At 42.8% G+C, this 17,141-nt stretch overlaps 1 protein-coding gene across 2 annotated transcripts in view; it reads right to left on the minus strand.

Moving 5' to 3' along the window:
• fliI (FLII actin remodeling protein) overlaps positions 1-17,141 on the minus strand; it is a 52,167-nt gene that overhangs the window by 30,376 nt on the left and 4,650 nt on the right. For both annotated transcript variants that reach the window (XM_084604123.1, XM_084604122.1), the window contains 10 exons: positions 15,842-15,927; positions 13,401-13,477; positions 11,704-11,788; positions 10,355-10,458; positions 9,763-9,882; positions 7,867-7,925; positions 7,432-7,589; positions 4,928-5,169; positions 2,088-2,250; positions 1,498-1,580 (listed from right to left, as the gene is read on the minus strand). In XM_084604123.1, coding sequence (XP_084460249.1) covers positions 1,498-1,580; positions 2,088-2,250; positions 4,928-5,169; positions 7,432-7,589; positions 7,867-7,925; positions 9,763-9,882; positions 10,355-10,458; positions 11,704-11,788; positions 13,401-13,477; positions 15,842-15,927 — 1,177 coding nt within the window. The remainder of the gene's footprint in view (positions 1-1,497; positions 1,581-2,087; positions 2,251-4,927; positions 5,170-7,431; positions 7,590-7,866; positions 7,926-9,762; positions 9,883-10,354; positions 10,459-11,703; positions 11,789-13,400; positions 13,478-15,841; positions 15,928-17,141) is intronic.

The raw sequence follows: 17,141 nt of genomic DNA on the forward strand, positions 1-17,141 counted from the left end.
CAACTAGATTCAATAATTATCCTCAGTAAACATTGTCCATGCTTAAAGGGGGGTCTCTTCAGGCAAACTGTGATGAAAGCGGAAATGAAGCCATAGCTAAAACAGAGAAAAAAGACAAACCCCTGACAGACAAAGACAAACAAAGCGTTGAGGAAGAAAGTTGCGGAAAGCATCATCTGCATAACAGTGGTTCCTTGAATGCTGCAGTTTATCAACACAGGCCCCCTTCAATCTGTCCTCAACGTCTTTTACATCACCTACAGCGCTGTATTCGGGGACGTCTTTTTGTGGGCCAATGTTAGGCAGGCAAGGAAAGACAAGCATTTGTCCCCTTGCTGCGGGAAGGGGCTAAATCAGCAGAGCGACCGCATGTAATCTCTCCAACTTCCTCCTTTTCACCCATCCCCACCCCTACCTAGCCTAGCCTCGGCCACATTGCCAAAAAAGAAGGTGGCTCTGAGGAGTAACATGGGAAAGAACTCAGCTCTAATAGCTGCGTGCACCTCATTTGTCTTGACATGCAAAGAGAAGCAGTTTCCTTTCTCATATACAAACACGGCCTGTCCCAAATAAAATGAAGCAAAGGTATGACAAGCGTCATACATGCCACTACATTGGTGACAGTCAAAGAGGCAGTATTTTTCACTCCTTTCTCTACTCAGTTGATGTCAATAGGTCAACTTCAAAATTGCTGCACATAAGTGGAGAGATGCACCAATGGTATGCATATGCAGTGCTAAAAGGAACTAAGAATAACATATTTTAACTTTACAGAAAAGGGCCGTCACTGGTTTGAACAAATTAAGCATTTTTGATGCAAAATGTCTACAGCTGGGGTGAGGGTCGCCCGTAACCCCATGCTTTGCAAGTGCTCCCCTACCAACATCTTTTACAAAGTGCACAAAAAAATTTGCCCAACAGAACAACACCAAAAGAATTTGCAGATCTCCGCTTCTTTTGTTCTCTTACAACTTGTTGACAGACAGACATTATTACCTTTTTATGCCACCTCAAAGATTTTAATTTCAATCGATCCAAACAAACAAACGACATTAGTGAATCGCCAACGACATGCCGTTCTCACAAGAAGCGCAGGTTTTTTTTTTTTTTTTTTTTAATGCTTCTGCCATGTTAAAAGGCCCCTCAAAAATGAAAACTAAGTCAGCCTAGACTGGTTGATTAGCATCACAAGCCATAATTTTACTGAAAACAATAGCAGAAGGCGGCAAATCCACATGCATTCTTAATAAACACTATTTTATCGTCAATGGCGAATTACTGTCGAAATATGAGGAAAGAAGTGTGGCAAGCAACTTTGCTTTTATTTCGTTTTATCCGATAATTCGACATATCTGTGTTCATTACATAATGAGGTCCGACTGTACAGGTTAGCAGCACATGACAGTGACACTGGCAGAAATGCATTTTCGATGCACACTCATATGCTTAACACTGAAAGACTGAAAGCAGTTGGAGGAGGAGGAGGAGGATCCTTACCGGGCATCTGACCAACGTCCTCTTCGAAGATCTCGCTGTAATCGATGGGCGGCTTCTCCAACGCCTCGTCCCAACGTTTCGGCCTGTTTGCAGAGAGCAAAAAGTACATGCCCAACCAGTATCGAGAAAGAAGCACTAAGTAAGGCAATTTCAGGGAGAGGGGAATAACAAGCGCAGTACTCTCTTGAAAGGCTTTGCTCACTTTTAAGCAATCAGTGCATCGAGTGAGCCAATACACTTTTTTTTTCTTTTTTCAAAACATGAAACGTGTTCAGCTTCTGTCTTCCGTGCTCCATTGGTGATCTTGATTAAATAAAATAACACTGAAGTGTTAAAAAAAGTAGTAACCCCACAAAGGAGGCTTTTTCCTAATTCGCATCTGCATCCTACTACTCTAACACAATCATTCTTGCATTTCGCATCTACGGCAATGTGTCCACCACTACGGGGCTGCCTGAAATTTCACTCGGCAGTAGAAGACCCTCATCATTCAGCCATAAGGGAAAGCAGCAAACGTCACTAGTCACTGGTCTTCACAACAAGCACGGTCACCTTCGAAACCTCAGCAATGCCAAAGCACGGTGGCTCACTTGAGGGAGTCAACGCGGTCTTCGGCACCTGGTCGCCCATTGCGGTCCTTCTCCTTGGCCACGTCAGTCATGCCCTTGAGGATCTTTGCCTGGTCACTGTCGGCCTCACCTTCCCGGCGCCTCCGCAGTCGCATCTTGCGCGCAATCGGGTCCTTGACAGGGGCTGAAATTGTGAGAGTTGCTTGTAACACAGAAACACCAACGTGGAGAGCATCATCATCAGAAAGATCATACCTACTGCACTAAAAATGAATATTAATAACAGAAATTGGAACTGAGCATTTCAAGCAGTTTCTAACATGAGTATAAGTGGTTTAAATTAAAAAAACAAATGCTTTCTCATAAAACACTGCTGTGAAAAAGAATGTCACTTGGTGAAGAAAAGGCAACAGGTTTGCAAGTGAAATATGCAAATGAATGGTGAGAATCATAAACATTAGGTTCAAGAGGATTCAGGCAGAAGTACAAGGCTTAAACATTTCCACACCTACTTAGCTGACGCAGAAGATTAAGCCTGTTTCAGAGATTAAAAACCAAAAGAAATTCCGTTCTGAGCCTGTGTGGGAACATCGGGAAAAGGGGAAACTTACTCGGCTGATTGGCACCTCGTCACTTTGTGAGGAATTCCCCAAAATTTTAATTCGTATTCCTAGGAATATGTATCATATTCGCACGAATATACTGCAAACTTTTTCAAGTGCTAAAGAGATCTACTACAAGCTTCACTACCAGGCTCAAAAGCAGTTAGGAAAAGGCAGCTTGTTGATAGCTTTGGAGCTGCATGACGTACACGATCCAAGCACATAGCGATCAGCATAAAAGAAGGCACCGCGGTCTGCAGAGGAATGGAAGCGATAGCACTGCAAGGTTTCAGTAGGAAAAAAACAACATACATACGAATGGGTGCAATGGGCAGCACAAAACAAGCACCAGCGATAGAAGCTGCTGGTATGCCGGTAACTGTGACTGCGTGCATATGTCAGAGGCTTTGCTGTGGTCAATGACATCGTGCACATTTCCAAAAAGTGTTTTTTAAGCCCTCGGCTGCAGGCGACTTGAACAAGTTAACATTGAGTTATAATCTTTAATTTCTTTCCTTTTCTAAAGGCCTCACACTCCTACCACTTGTTATATTCATGATCATGTTATATATGTGTAAATGCGCTACATTTGTATTTGTAATTAAAATGCGAGATCCTCCTCAGCTCTGTGCAGTTTAATTCAAATACAAATCGAATTTGCTTGTTATTCAATTGGTATTCAAGGAACTGATAATTTCACTGCACTGCACGTTTCACTGCTATGTTTGGTTACGTGGACTGTGCAGTGAAACACCCTCAAAATGTAATGGGGTCATTTTGTGAAGAGGAATTTTCCCTTCTGTAATGAGGGCCTTCCCGACAGTATGCACAAACGAAGCCTTGAAGAAACCGAGGAAAAACGTCATTCTCACTTCAATTTCATCTCAAATGCAGACAACCATCGTGGAGGTGTTTGCCAGATACAATTACTGTCATGAAAATAGTTTTCATCATTTTCGGCAGTGTTTTCAGGCCCATTTGATAATTCGAGCTTTCGCTCAATTAGGACATTTTTTCTCGTCCCTTGAAGGCCGAACAAATGAGAGTGTACTGTATTCACCAGTGATATGACAGCTCCAATCAGTTTCATGCAGGTCCTTGGTATACAAAAAAACGGTATACAGAATCCTGTATAAAATCAATACTACTGGACTTTTCTGTACGGTATATACCTGGTGCAATTATGGTTAATTTTATTTCCAAATACCGTGCAAATCCTGAAATAAAAAAAGCAAACAATGTTTGCTGTTCTTTAATTTTCCACTTTTTTCTGCCTGATCCAATATTTGACATTTGGTTCGATATTCAAAAGCATCTTTTTTTTCCCCCATATGTATTCGATTCATATTTGAAAATTTCAATATTCACACACCCCCGTTATTTAGAAATGTTGTGTTCTTTTTACTTATATCAATTTATTATTGCTCTGTAGCCTTGAAAAATATTAAATCCAGACCCCTAAAAAAAAAAAAAGTATGGAGACCCCTGACTATGGGGTATCGGCTTCACTGCCGTCATGTGCCATAAGCCCAAACGCTACAGCCACAAACAGCGGGTGAGCTTTGCAGTTGCATAAGCTATGAGGCATTTGTTTCTGTCATCTGCTTCCTTCCTCGCCCCTGTACCTTAAAATATGCAGTTTCTGGGTTTTAACGAGCGGAAGTTACATGTGTGATGAATTGGTAGTCGCAAAACGGGCACAAAAATGTACACATGCCGCAGCTTCACTCGTTCTGGCTTCTTCCCCAAGTCCAGATTCAGCATGTGCCGCATCTTTTGTGGTATACCGCGACTGAGGGAAAAAAAAGCATGCGCGTGCTTTCTTCGTCTTCACAGCCACTCATCGAGCATACTGCGGCCCAGCGCAATATGTGCTGCGTGCCATTTGCGATCTGTCAGGTGCCAATAGTGCCCCTAGTGCTGTTGATTGTATGTTAGCATAAACAGGGACACATTATTCTAAATTCCTTTTTGAACGCCCCACCGCAGTTTTTGTCAATCATTTGAAGAAGAAGCAAGTTCACTGATATGTGCTGAAAAATGCTGCCACTGGTAAATGCCGCAACGTTTGTCCGTCATTTCAGATGAACAGGATATACCGTAATTTCCGATTGCTAAGGAAGTTCGGGTGTCTTGAATCGCAAAACTGCGGTGTAAACAAAATTGAAAAGTAAATAAACAAAATTGAAAAGTAAATGCCATTCGAATTTCGAAATATTCGCACCCCGCAGCATGATGACAATGGGTCAGGGACCTCACCTGGTGCCGGTATCTGGGCAGTGGGTGCAGCCCCGGCTAGCCGCAGCTGCTCGCTGAGGGAGAAGTCAACATTGTAGAACTCGGCACCGGAACCCCGCTGGCACTCGAGGGGCTTGGGGGGCATCACCAGGTCAGGGTTGTCCTTAAGGTCAAGCACCTCGAGGTCGGTAAGCAGGTGGATGGCCTCGGGAAGCGTGATGAGCCGGTTGTGGCACAGCACCAGCTTCTTGAGCCGGCCACACCTGAGTGGTACACCACGGGGGAGGATGAAAAGGGGGGGGGGGGGGTGAAGTGATGGGGAAAAGAAATGTTGCACGTAAGCACGAAACACTGGTTGAAACTGCTGAAAAAAAATATTGGGCGTCACTGCAGAAACTGCATTGGGAGAATGTCGCAACATTTTTGTAGCTTTTACCTTTTTTTCACCTTGTATTGTGCGATATCCTAAATTATTTTACTTTCTCATTTCTTAATTTTAATGCTTCTATTTTCGTTATTTTATTCATCTTTAATTGCTATTTTCGTTTTTACTATTATTGTTAAGTATCATAATCATTATTTATTATTTTATTATTTACAATCACTACCAATTATCATTATTTACCTTTTTACACAGCCTGCTAATGCTTTCCCATTAGTAATTGGTTTACAGGAATGGAAAGGCACAGCACCTGTGACACTTTCTCTGTGGACACCTGAACGACACAATGAGGGAAAGCATGTAAGTTGTTTTACAGGAAAGGAAGGGCGTAGTACCTGTCACACTTACTCTGTGGACACCTGAACCCCACCTAAGTCTGGAGGCTTCACATTTTGAATCCACTTTTTGCGTCCCCCGTTTTGGCCTCGCCAACATAGCCCATCAGGGCTTTCGCCTTAGTAAGCCCCTACCAGTTGTACAAGCAGGACCCCATATTCTGCTGAGAATACATCTCTGTCATCTTATCTCCCTTCCCATCTTATTTACCATGCTTACCTGCACTATATCACTACCTATTCATGTGAAACACTGGCTGCAACTACAGCAGAGATGTAGACCCCATCCCAATTGCCCCCTGCAAGCTCTCATCCTGTATTCTCTCCCTCCTTTTCTCTATCTTCTTATTTTCCAAGCTCATACCTGGGTAGCATCAGTCAGCTATCCCCCTTTCTGCATGGTCACATAGTATACGCACCGAGTAGACTTCCAAAAAGGTGCTCTTATTGCTACACAGGCAAAGCTGGACATCTACAGCTACTGCCACAGAGGTATGTTAAGCTTGGTTTTCCAATGTGCTCGTTATCGTTGCCAGAACGTGACCACCACTTAATCTGCCTCGGGAGATACCACAACCACGTTGCTCTAGAACAATCATGATCCTGTGTGGAAGTTTCCACACATTTCGAGATGTTCATTGCTGCTCTGGCTGGTATCAAACAAAAATTATGTGGCTTTAATCTTTAAATTAGGTGCAGCCAAGAGTGACTGCCACTCTGATTGTCAAGGATTGACTTGTAGACTAGTTGCTTTCATCGCCATCAAGTTGTTATCAGTTTGCAGGCACAAATTTTTTTGGCAGAAGACAAAGTACCCATTTTTCACACTTATGTCTCTTTCTTATGCTTGACGGACACATACCGAGCACACATATTGGCTCCTCCTTCCAGATTACACACCTGTTACGGCCGACAAACATTAGAATTTAGGGGAACTACATTATGGGATAGTCTCGATTATAATTTTCAATTTTTACCTATGCGTCGTGCGTTTCAGAAAGAACTAAATCTTTTTCTATTTAACTCGCCCTAGTTTGTAGTATCTTGTTGTGTTCGCGAATGTTGTTTGTAGTGTCTGAACAGTTGTCTTTATTTGATGTCACCATTGCCTTTCATTCTAACTTCTCTCATGTAATTTGTTAAATAGTTATGTTATGCTATCAAAATAATAAATGATTAGATTATGTTTGTTGGAATCATTGAACGTATTTGTCCCTGAAGTTAGTATACTCGTTTTTGTGTAATAAAGAAAACTTTCAATAATAGAGTCGAACGCTGAGCTAGTTGGTCACACATCTCTTGGAAGAAGGCAGCAGAGCAGGTAACAACACAAAGCGTAAGAGGCACACACACGCACACAAGGACAACGCTGCACTGACAACTATATTAACTAGAAACCGCACATCCTCTTCCTTCACTTCACGTCTGCGCCAACTTCTTCCTTGTCTTTAACATCCTGCCGGTTTGCGCAAAAATTCTACTTCCTTCTTCAACAAAACCACTGATGGCATGCTGACACATTTTTTGCACAAACTAGCAGGGTGATAAAGACAAGGAAGAAGTTGGCTGCAGACGTGAAGTGAAGGAAGAAGATGTGCGGTTTCTAGTTAATATAGTTGTCAGTGCAGCATTGTTCTCGTGTGCGTGTGTGTGCCTCTTATGCTTTAAGTTGTTACCTGCTCTGCTGCCTTCTTCCAAGAGAAACTTTCAAACTGTCAAACACGAGGGCATCTACTCTATGACCTTACCGCACGACCCCCTCGGGGATCATCTCGAGGTTGTTGTAGGCGGCCATGAACACTTCCAGATTGTGGAGCTTGCCAATGCCAGACGGAATGCCCTCGAAGTCGAGCATGTTGTCGCTCAGGTAAAGGTGGGTCAGCGTGGTCAGCCTGCACAGGGCAGCCTGAAATTCATGCACATACAAATATATATATATACACACAACAAATGAGGAGCAGTTCTGCCAGAGACAATAGAAAGTTATCAAGGCTTCAGCCACCACAGCACCAAGGAGCAGACTCTACAAGACGTTAAGGCAGAGCGGTTTACAAAATGGTGTAAGGCACTGAGGTAAGAGGGTAACAAGTGTCAAAGTATCAAGAGGGGTCAGAAGATCAACACGTGCATGATTGCCATGATCAAAAGACAAAGAGAAGACGCTCAAAAAACACTTCACTTACAGGCAGTGATGTCAGCTTGTTTCGGGACAGGTTGAGACTTCGGATGTTCTTCCACACGTCTACAATAAGACATGCCAATGCATACTTCAGTGAAAGCAAAAAGAAAGCGTACTGCAGTGAGTGCGAGAGGCACTATTTCGGACACCATTCTCATTTTATCCACATTAATAAAACAAAATGAATAAAGGCAATCGACATTGCAGCTCCTGCACCTAATGATGCATCTACGACTCCGCCTAGCAATCACCTATGCATGTAGGACCGAGAGGCAATATAGGCAGCATGTAATAATGCAAATGGGCTCTCAATAATCAACCCCCCGCCTCCCCCAAATAATCCACCACAAAAAAAAAAAAAAAAAAAAAAAAAAAAGACAAAAAGAAAAGGAATTCCAAAACAGCCTCAAATGTTGACAAAATTTAATAGCAAACTTGGCCACAGGACCTTGTTTTGCTCCTTCAATTATCAAGTTTCTGTGGAGGCCACATCCTTTGTAGCTGTATAGCTGTGTACAGTGCAGTCCGCCTATAACGATACAGATATAACGATATAATGCTTATAACGATCGAGTTCTTAAGATTTATCAGTTTTCCCATTGCCCCTATGTAAAAATAAAGCAGATATGTAATGATCGATTATCGGCGGTACATCAGTTACAACGATGGCTTTATCACTGTCTGGAATAAAATACTGAAAAGAGAATGACTTGAAAACTTGACATATACGGCGAAAACAGACCGACGTGGGGAATTGAGCACAATCATCGTAACCGCTGCCTGTCGCCGTGCAAAGGGTGTGGCCGTATTGTCATTGCCATCGCCGATTATTGTAAATTGCAATGTTACTAGACTAGTATTGGTACATTGTATGTCCGTGGAGATGGCGCCAACCACGACGACGGCATGGCAGCTCTCGTGATGAAACAGTAGATTCATCGGGATTTCTAGCAGGGTTTCAAGGTCGGAAGCCTCGCGAATAGGGGCCAGTGTCATTCACACTCTACAATTTTTAACGATCATCAAGGTTATAGATGTCCTGCAGTTCATCCAGTTGCTAATCGATTTCGTGTATGCAAAAAGGACTGCAGCCAATGTACGCGCTACAGGAAGCAATGCTCACAGCAGTTGTCAAACTTCAGCCGCTGCTCAAGCAAGCGCGAATTTCTGACTTTTTTATTTTGTGGCTATTGATGTATTCTGTAATAAATTGTTTAGCGCTTGCTAGAATGATTAGTGTCGATTTACTCATCGCTGGTAAGAAGGCAAGCCTACATGCATGGGAAAATATGTGGGTGGGGCTTTTTACTTGTTTTTTCTTTCTTTGCCGCTCCAGATATAGCGATAATCATTTATACCGATCGAATTTTTCAGTTTTCTCAATGTCGCTATAAGTGGACTGCACTATAGCTATACTTGGATAGAAGGGGCCGAATAAGCACTTGCTGAGGGCCAGAGAAAACTTTACACGGGACCACAAGCAACTGTAAAGTTTTTACAAGCAACCATGCTTTCCCCATTGCTTTTTAGGTTTGTCACACCATTCATTTAGGCTCTAAGAGCTTTCCTGTGGGAAGAAGTGAAACCAGAGAGTAAAGTGCATATCTCTAACTTGCCGTTGGTGACACAGTTTGCTAATTCTCTGCCATTGTGTAAGTTGATAACTGCTCTGTTTTTATTTGCACCATGGGTCGCAAACTGCTTGATTTTATGACCTGAGATGAGATATAAGCTATCTATGAGAAATGCCACAGGGAAGGCCCAAGAGTTCATTCAGACCCCCTAGAATTTTTTAACATGGCGTGTCTTAGTTGTATTGTTGAAGCTCGATTTCAAGGCTCTTTCCAGGATATTAGACAAAAATGCGACACAGACTCGAAAATGCTGCGACAACACTTGCCTCCAATGACAGGAGACACCTCTGTGATGGCATTGTCACTGAGGTTGAGACGACGGAGGGTGGGCAGTGTGTACAGGACATCGGGTATCCGTGGCAGTGCGTTCTGAGAGAAGTCCACATCTGCCGAGAACCAGACAAGGAGGAAATGAACCAAAAGCGCAGGGAACATGACTTCGCAGTTTTCATCTCCTTGTGCCACAGGCAAGCAGGCACATCAAATGCCAGTTTTTAAGCAAGCCTTTTCTACGTCGCAGATCTAAAATCCCTGTATTCTCCCTCCGCCAATCACAGCACAGTAAGATAGAGAAACCTGATTTACACCACCCATGAGTAATAAAGTGCAAATAACTAAATGTGGTAGACAGTGAAAGTGAACACAGAAGGTCTCAATCTGAAAACTCCGACCACGTTCCTAGGGCCAGCAACAATAGACAGCCACCATATCATAGCTGCATCCTAGCACAGCCAGTATACACAAATCAGACCTAATGAAGTACTATCAAGCCTTCGAAGCAGCTACAAAAAAAACATGCCACAAACGTGCCATCATGAAAGGTGAACCCCACGAATTGTACAACACTAGACAGCTCACCCGACAACACAGCTGACATGTCAAGCGAAACGGGCGTGTTGATCACCGTTCTCTGTGTGTTGCGCATGTGTAAGACTTGGAGTGATGTCAATGCTGGAAGCTGCCTGAAAGAAGCCAGAGACAAGAGGCAAACAACCAAAAGTTTAAAGAGAGTTCATACAAGGGCAGGCACTGTGCAACACGAGATTAACTCATTCACTGCTGTGTGCATGAAACAACCTCCAATATTTCCCGTTTTCAACGATGAAGAAAAACAAAAAAACAAACACATTGTTAATTTCAGTAACACTGTGAGGTACTGCCACTTGCTGACGATACATACAAGTAAATGCCCAACAAATATGCACGGAGTGCCACCTAAGTACAACTACACAAGACATAGCAAACAGGTAAATGGCCTGCCCAGCGAATTGATGGCTCTGGCAATATGGCCACCCCATGCACCCCCATCGATTCGTCGAGTTAGCAGTGAAAGGGCTGATCGACAGCTGTCGAGACAGCCCTTTCACTTCAAGATATACTGAGGTAGAGTGAACTACGATATATAGTGTAGTGGACGGGGGTCTCTGCCTGTCCCCAGACACGTCACCTATTTCAAGCCAATTTCAATACCGTGCGATCACAGTGCCGCCCGAAAACCTATGAATTGCAGTGGCACTCAAGGAGCTGCTGTTCTGCAAAGCACTATCGAAGTACTGGCTGCATAACCAAAAAGAGATATTTTGGCGTTTTATGCACCACGCATGCAGCACAACATTAGTTAGCAATCTTCTTCCCAGAGGAACTCGGACACATCATAGGAACATGTGTGAATGCGTTGAAAAGTGTCCGACATCAGCGCCACCACTTCGTTCACAATTTGCAATGACGGGTACCCCATGTAAAATTACTTTTAAGCAGCCTTTTTAGTTTTTCACATATATACTCATTCGTCGACTAGCTCTCCTCTCCAGCCTGTCCGTGACATTACTGTCCATGACAGTAATGTCAGCTTCTATGCACTTCTCCAACGCTGTGAGATGAAACCTTAATTTTTACTGCTTATTATCTTGATTGCTACTGCAAAAAATGTTGCCGTGACTTATCTACAGCCTATATATATTTTAAATCATTGTATGCTATAAAATTTTCAAAAACATGGTGTGGTTGCCCTCACCTGAGCTAATGTGGAGCTGTTAAGACGTTTCGGTTTAGAGAGGAGAACTAATGCAAACAGGTCTGAGAGATACTGTTTATAATTCATAATTACCAATATTATACTGATATGCTGCATACTGATGTAATACTGACACAATATTTACATAATATGATACCAGAGTTTTTGTCTCATTCAGACGCCGCTAACATACCTGAGTTGGTAGTGCCCAAGAGGATTGTCATTTAACACCAATGTCTGTAGGCTGACTAGACGCCGCATTTGTGGTGGTAAAGTTTCTGAAACATTAAAACAAAATAACACCAAAGTGTTACATCGTAACAGTGCTGAACTTCGTAGGGAAAAACAGTGTTTTTAAACTTCCAATTCGACCTTAAAACATCATCTACGGTGAAAGCTGGCCAACTAATAACCAAGTTCAGCTAAATTATTACTTATTCGGAGCAAAGAACTCGTGCACTCAGTGGCCGATTCCCTTAAACCACAGACAGTTTTTAAGACAGCTACTGCTCACAAGCGTGATCTGTTGAACTATGTACATATACTTTGCAAAGAAACCGACTTTCTCATGTAACTGAGTATATAACCGTGCTAGAAGTACTATCTCAAGTGCCCATAACCTTGAACCTTAGCTGGATAAAGCATGGTAAATATCACTGTCAGGAAAGGAAACAAAAAAATAAGACCTCACTAACAGCATACAAATATGCTTGTGTAACCCATGTCTGAGTATGCACGTGAAATATGGGATTCATACTACACAAAGAGTCTTCATCTAAGCGTGAACAGGCACAGAGGCGGGCATTAATCCTTTATTTACTCCCACTAATGACGGCTCGCATCCTGTGATTCCTCTACATGCCTAAGCACAGCTCCCTCTTTTTTCACAGTTGAAAAGAAAACAGACTAACTCTGTTCTACTGTGTGCTAAACGATTCAGTTCAGGTGAACAATGAATGATACATAAATGAAACGAAGATGCTTAATTTGAAATAAACTTAATGAACGCATCCAGGTAGGAAAATTTTGTTTGCTCGTACTGGCCTGGTTTCCCACAATTCACCGTTTGTGCCCACTTCCATATTGGTGTAGATCGAATCGACTGCTGCACAAATAAATACCGTGCACCTGTCCACCTAGAACCACTAATTTTGCTATTTCAATTGTACGGCAACTATTTTCGTTAGTGAGAGATGTATTGCATATTACAGATGTGTGTTACATCATCTCTATTTTCCCGCAAGCTGTTTGATCTGTTGACTAATAGAAAAACTAGCCATTTCAAAAATGCACAAAGAGCAGACAAAACAGTTCAACTAAACAAAGAAAGCAAAAGCAACAACTCGTGTATCTCCACATCTAAAATCTAACTGTAGCTATGAAGGGCAGCAAGAAGGAAGGCCCTGAAATAAAATCAAAGATGTGCTTAGGTACACTTCAAAACAAAAGCATTTTTTTCAAGTCACTTAATGATCAAGAAATAAATGCTGGAAATATCGTAGAGCCAAAGCTAGAACACTAAGCCTAATGCAGCCAGCCCACCCTCCTTGCATTCAATGTAAACAAAGTCTAGTTAACATTGTTTGGAGGAGTACCATGCCCCTATCCTATCATAGAGCTGCTTCAAATGCAAAGCTAGAAGCATATACAAACAAACGACAAAACATAAAACAAGTGAGAAAACCCTCGCTACTCAATACTAACTTAGTTTTCTCAATTCAGGAAGCTCTCATACAAAACCAGTTTTGTGGAAATCACCTTAATGCCTTAAAAACTGCACACAAATACAACTACAAATGCACGCACGTCTATACAAACAAAGCAGAAAGAAAAACATCACACAGGTACGCATGCAAGGCCAAAAGTCCCGTCACTGAGCAAACAACTCACCAAGCTGGTTGCCACTCAGGTCAAGGTGGATCAAGTCGACAAGGCTGACAAAGAGTTGGTGTGGGATCGTCTCAATCCTGCAGCGTAGAGCAACATGTGAAAACCCCCCTATTCGTTGCTGAGAATTAAAATAAAAATAGAGATGTTAGTCACTACCCCTGTGTAAATAGACTCGACAGCACTGGGTCGAGACAGCGTCGAGTAAGAGAGGTCACCCTTACTCGACCTGCTTGGCGTCTATCTGAACTTGTTTCTGTATAGCAGCGGCGCCTAGCATTGAGATTTGAAGTTATTGGGCGAGCTTCCTGCTTGTGTTTGATTTCGTTGACTTTTACTATCAAGAACTTCGACTATTATTTTTATGGTTGATGAGGGCTTTCTTAGAAAGCATTCAACTTCGCAGACGCTTATAACTGCGCCAGAAGCCTTTTGATCCCAGAGTTCCCCATAACTCGATTTCCTGACTCGACAGCGTCTACACAAGCAGGCCAAGCTAGTTAACTCAACCCTTTCCCCAACTGAGTATACATAAATCCAACAACCGGTTTTTTACTCAGAAGGCTTACTCGATTCGACTCTGTCGAGTTCATGTATACAGGGCTATTGGCACGTCTCTCCGTTTCGCTCTGCCATTGAAGTTAATGCCGTATTTAATTGCATACTGAGCCCATCCTCAATTTTTGTCACTGAGAATTTGAAAAAAAGAATGAATAAAGCACACATCCCTCTTCGTAGAGATGAGATTAAAACCAGCGGAAGGACGCAGACACAGAGAGGTACACGGGACAACGCTAGACTAGCAACTGAGTTTATTTCTAAGAAATTCACACTCTTACATAACCTTCAGCTAAGAAGCAACACATGCACACATGGCATGAAATGAATGATAATAATAACGAGGAAAACAAAATGCCCATAACAGTATGCCAAGTTATCTATGTGTGCTCTAAGGAGCTTAAGAACTGAAATTCTTTTTTAAACAAGGTTACAGGAAGTGTCACCGACACAATTCTCATCATTTTTGATGATATGTGGCAAGGTTAGTCCACGAAAGTTAGTCCAAGATGACAAAGCACACAGCACACAGAAGCACAGCAGCGTCAACCTTCTTCTAGCACCAACTGTTGCTACCACTTAGTCTTCTTCTGTGTCACTGTTGCTGATCGTTGTCTTCTTCAACGTCCAGCGATGCAGGGCATATATGTTTCACTTTCATATATGATACGCTTTCAGGATTTCGCATTGGCTCTTCATTTTACCCTGCCTCAGAATGTCTGTGTCCTTCTGTTGGCTTTAATCTCTACAAATACGTAACAACTGGCCCAGCTCTCCACTCTACGCATCCCTCTGTTTCGGCACTGTTTTGCTGGGCCCAGAGCCAAGATATTGTGGTTTTGACAGGAGTGCCTACAGTGACGTGCTCAGTGCACCTGTAGGAAGCTAAACAACTCTAGCAAAAAAAAAAAATAATCAGTCAATCTTCTTCTCTGTGTAATGAACCCTCACGAACTGACATAAATTTCTCATTTAAAAAAAAATTAAAGTGGGTCCATCATATGAGTAAATAAGCTAAAACATTCATTTGTGTGTGTCTTATCTCACACATACTCCTTTACAGTTGTATGTTATCACCTTATGGGAAAGGCCCTTCGACATAAAGCCCTGCTTTAATCACACAGTATATGACCATGCCCACACGGCTTAGGAGTACTGTGTCTGATTAAGAGTCCCAGATTGCTGGTGAGCTCAAGTCCCATATCAAAGGAGCTTCCCAAGTCGGCAGCTTCTGCCATGCAATATAGTCTCCTGATGTCACACAACCCACTAGTATACAATTAGTGCCCAGACATGTCACCTGCCACGTTTGTGATTATTTTTCTAAAAGTGCCGACAATGCCAACAACACTGACAAATACTGAACTTTCTGCAGAATGGGGCCTTAAATGGGTTTATGGGGTTTAACGTCCCAAAGCGACTTAGTGTACGAGAGACGTCGTGATGGAGGGCTCCGGAAATTTCGACCACCTGGGATTCTTTTAACATGCACTGACATCGCACAGCACACGGGCGCCTTGCTTTTCGCCTTCATCGAAAAGCGGTCGTTGCGGGCAGGATTCGATCCCACGTCCTTGGGCACAGTAGTTGAGCGTCATAACCTCTGCAATACCACGGCGGGGCTACGGGGCCTTTAATGCTATCACCTTAAAATGCACAGCAAAAAGCAACGAAGAATGTGTATGCCACCAATTTATGCTAGCGGCAGTCCATGTTGTTTGCGTTCTTTGTCTTCATGTGTTTCACAATATAAAGCCACCACGATTGACAAGAAAATGTACTTTCTTTTTCAGAACAAGCATGACAGTTTTAAGGCAGCTTTCTATGACCCCAGCACTCGGAGAAGCTAGCTTGGAAGCAACCAACAACCATTTAAAAAACCGTACCTGTTGTAAGCGAGGTTGAGCACAAGGAGGCCGCGGGCATGCTCCAGGTTAGTGGGAATTTCCCGCAGGTCATTGTAGCTCAGGTCCTGCGCAATCCGTTTAAATAGACATGCTCATCCACTCTACATAACCACACTAATGACACTGCAAACAAAAACGGGGATGTATGACAGTAACTAACATTTTCACATCCATTCTCAGAGTAGACACGCTAGTAATATTTCAAAGCAAGAAGACACAGGATGTTGCTGAGTGCGTTTGGCAACACAGAAAAGCCACCAGGGTCCTTCAGTGACTCCCTCTGATCCAGCTTTGAGCTATACACTAAAGAAAAATACTCATGAAACATCTGGCGACGTAGAAATACATCTCATAGGGCCACAGGAGGATTAAAGCCTGCACTGCGAAGCTCCAATTCTAAAAATTTGTTCCAACAAGGAATGCCATCTTCCCCATAGCTGCACTCAACATACAAAGCTAGCTAAAAGGTGTTCATGAAAACCACCATTGTGACTTTCCAAGTGCTGGCCAATGTGCATGGCTATGGGGGACCTCATGAGAAACTGATTTGGGACAGACTCACGGTTCGCATCCACTATAATAAAAGATCACAGAGGTTGTTACAGCTGGGCTCCATAAAGGCTTTATCGCAGCCGATCAGCACAAAAAAGTAAACTACAACAAGGAAAAGATGCAGCCAGGGAAAGAGTGCGATGGTTGTCGACACATGTCAATCAAACAAGAGCAGTAAAGCAAGAAACAGCTCCTTCTGTTAGAAGACAAGGGCAGCCGCCATACAATTGCACAGGATAGCCTGTAAGAATAGCCTGCTAATGAACAGGCAAGGGCAGGGCAAACTGTACAGCTAAAAAAGCAATTTGCCTGCAGGGACACTCCTCTGCGGAAAGGCAAGTTAGCTCGAGCTGTTGACAGCACTGCAAAGGAGGAGCCAGACTGCCTGCAAACTCTATGAAAGAATGCGCTGAAGATAATGAGACAGTTTCCATGAGGATATCTTACATGTGAACATTTTTTTGGCACGTGCCCCGAAGTCACTGTTTCCTTCAAAATGACATTCAATGCAGATCAGGCTTTAGCCCTGTGGAGCATATCCAGCACAAACAACAGTTACTTAAATCTGGCTGCTTATGCAATCCCAGACCTGTCGAGTACATTGAATATTCCACGTGATCCACTAAGTACAACCAAACAATAGTTATACCTTGAACTCGAGTTGGTTTGGACTTCCTCGATTTGAACCTCCGCTTTATTAAAAATTATTTTTCAGTACCATAAGAAT

Source organism: Amblyomma maculatum, chromosome 5, assembly GCF_055883805.1.
Source record: "Amblyomma maculatum isolate TAMU_Amacu chromosome 5, ASM5588380v1, whole genome shotgun sequence".
NCBI lineage: Eukaryota > Metazoa > Arthropoda > Arachnida > Ixodida > Ixodidae > Amblyomma > Amblyomma maculatum.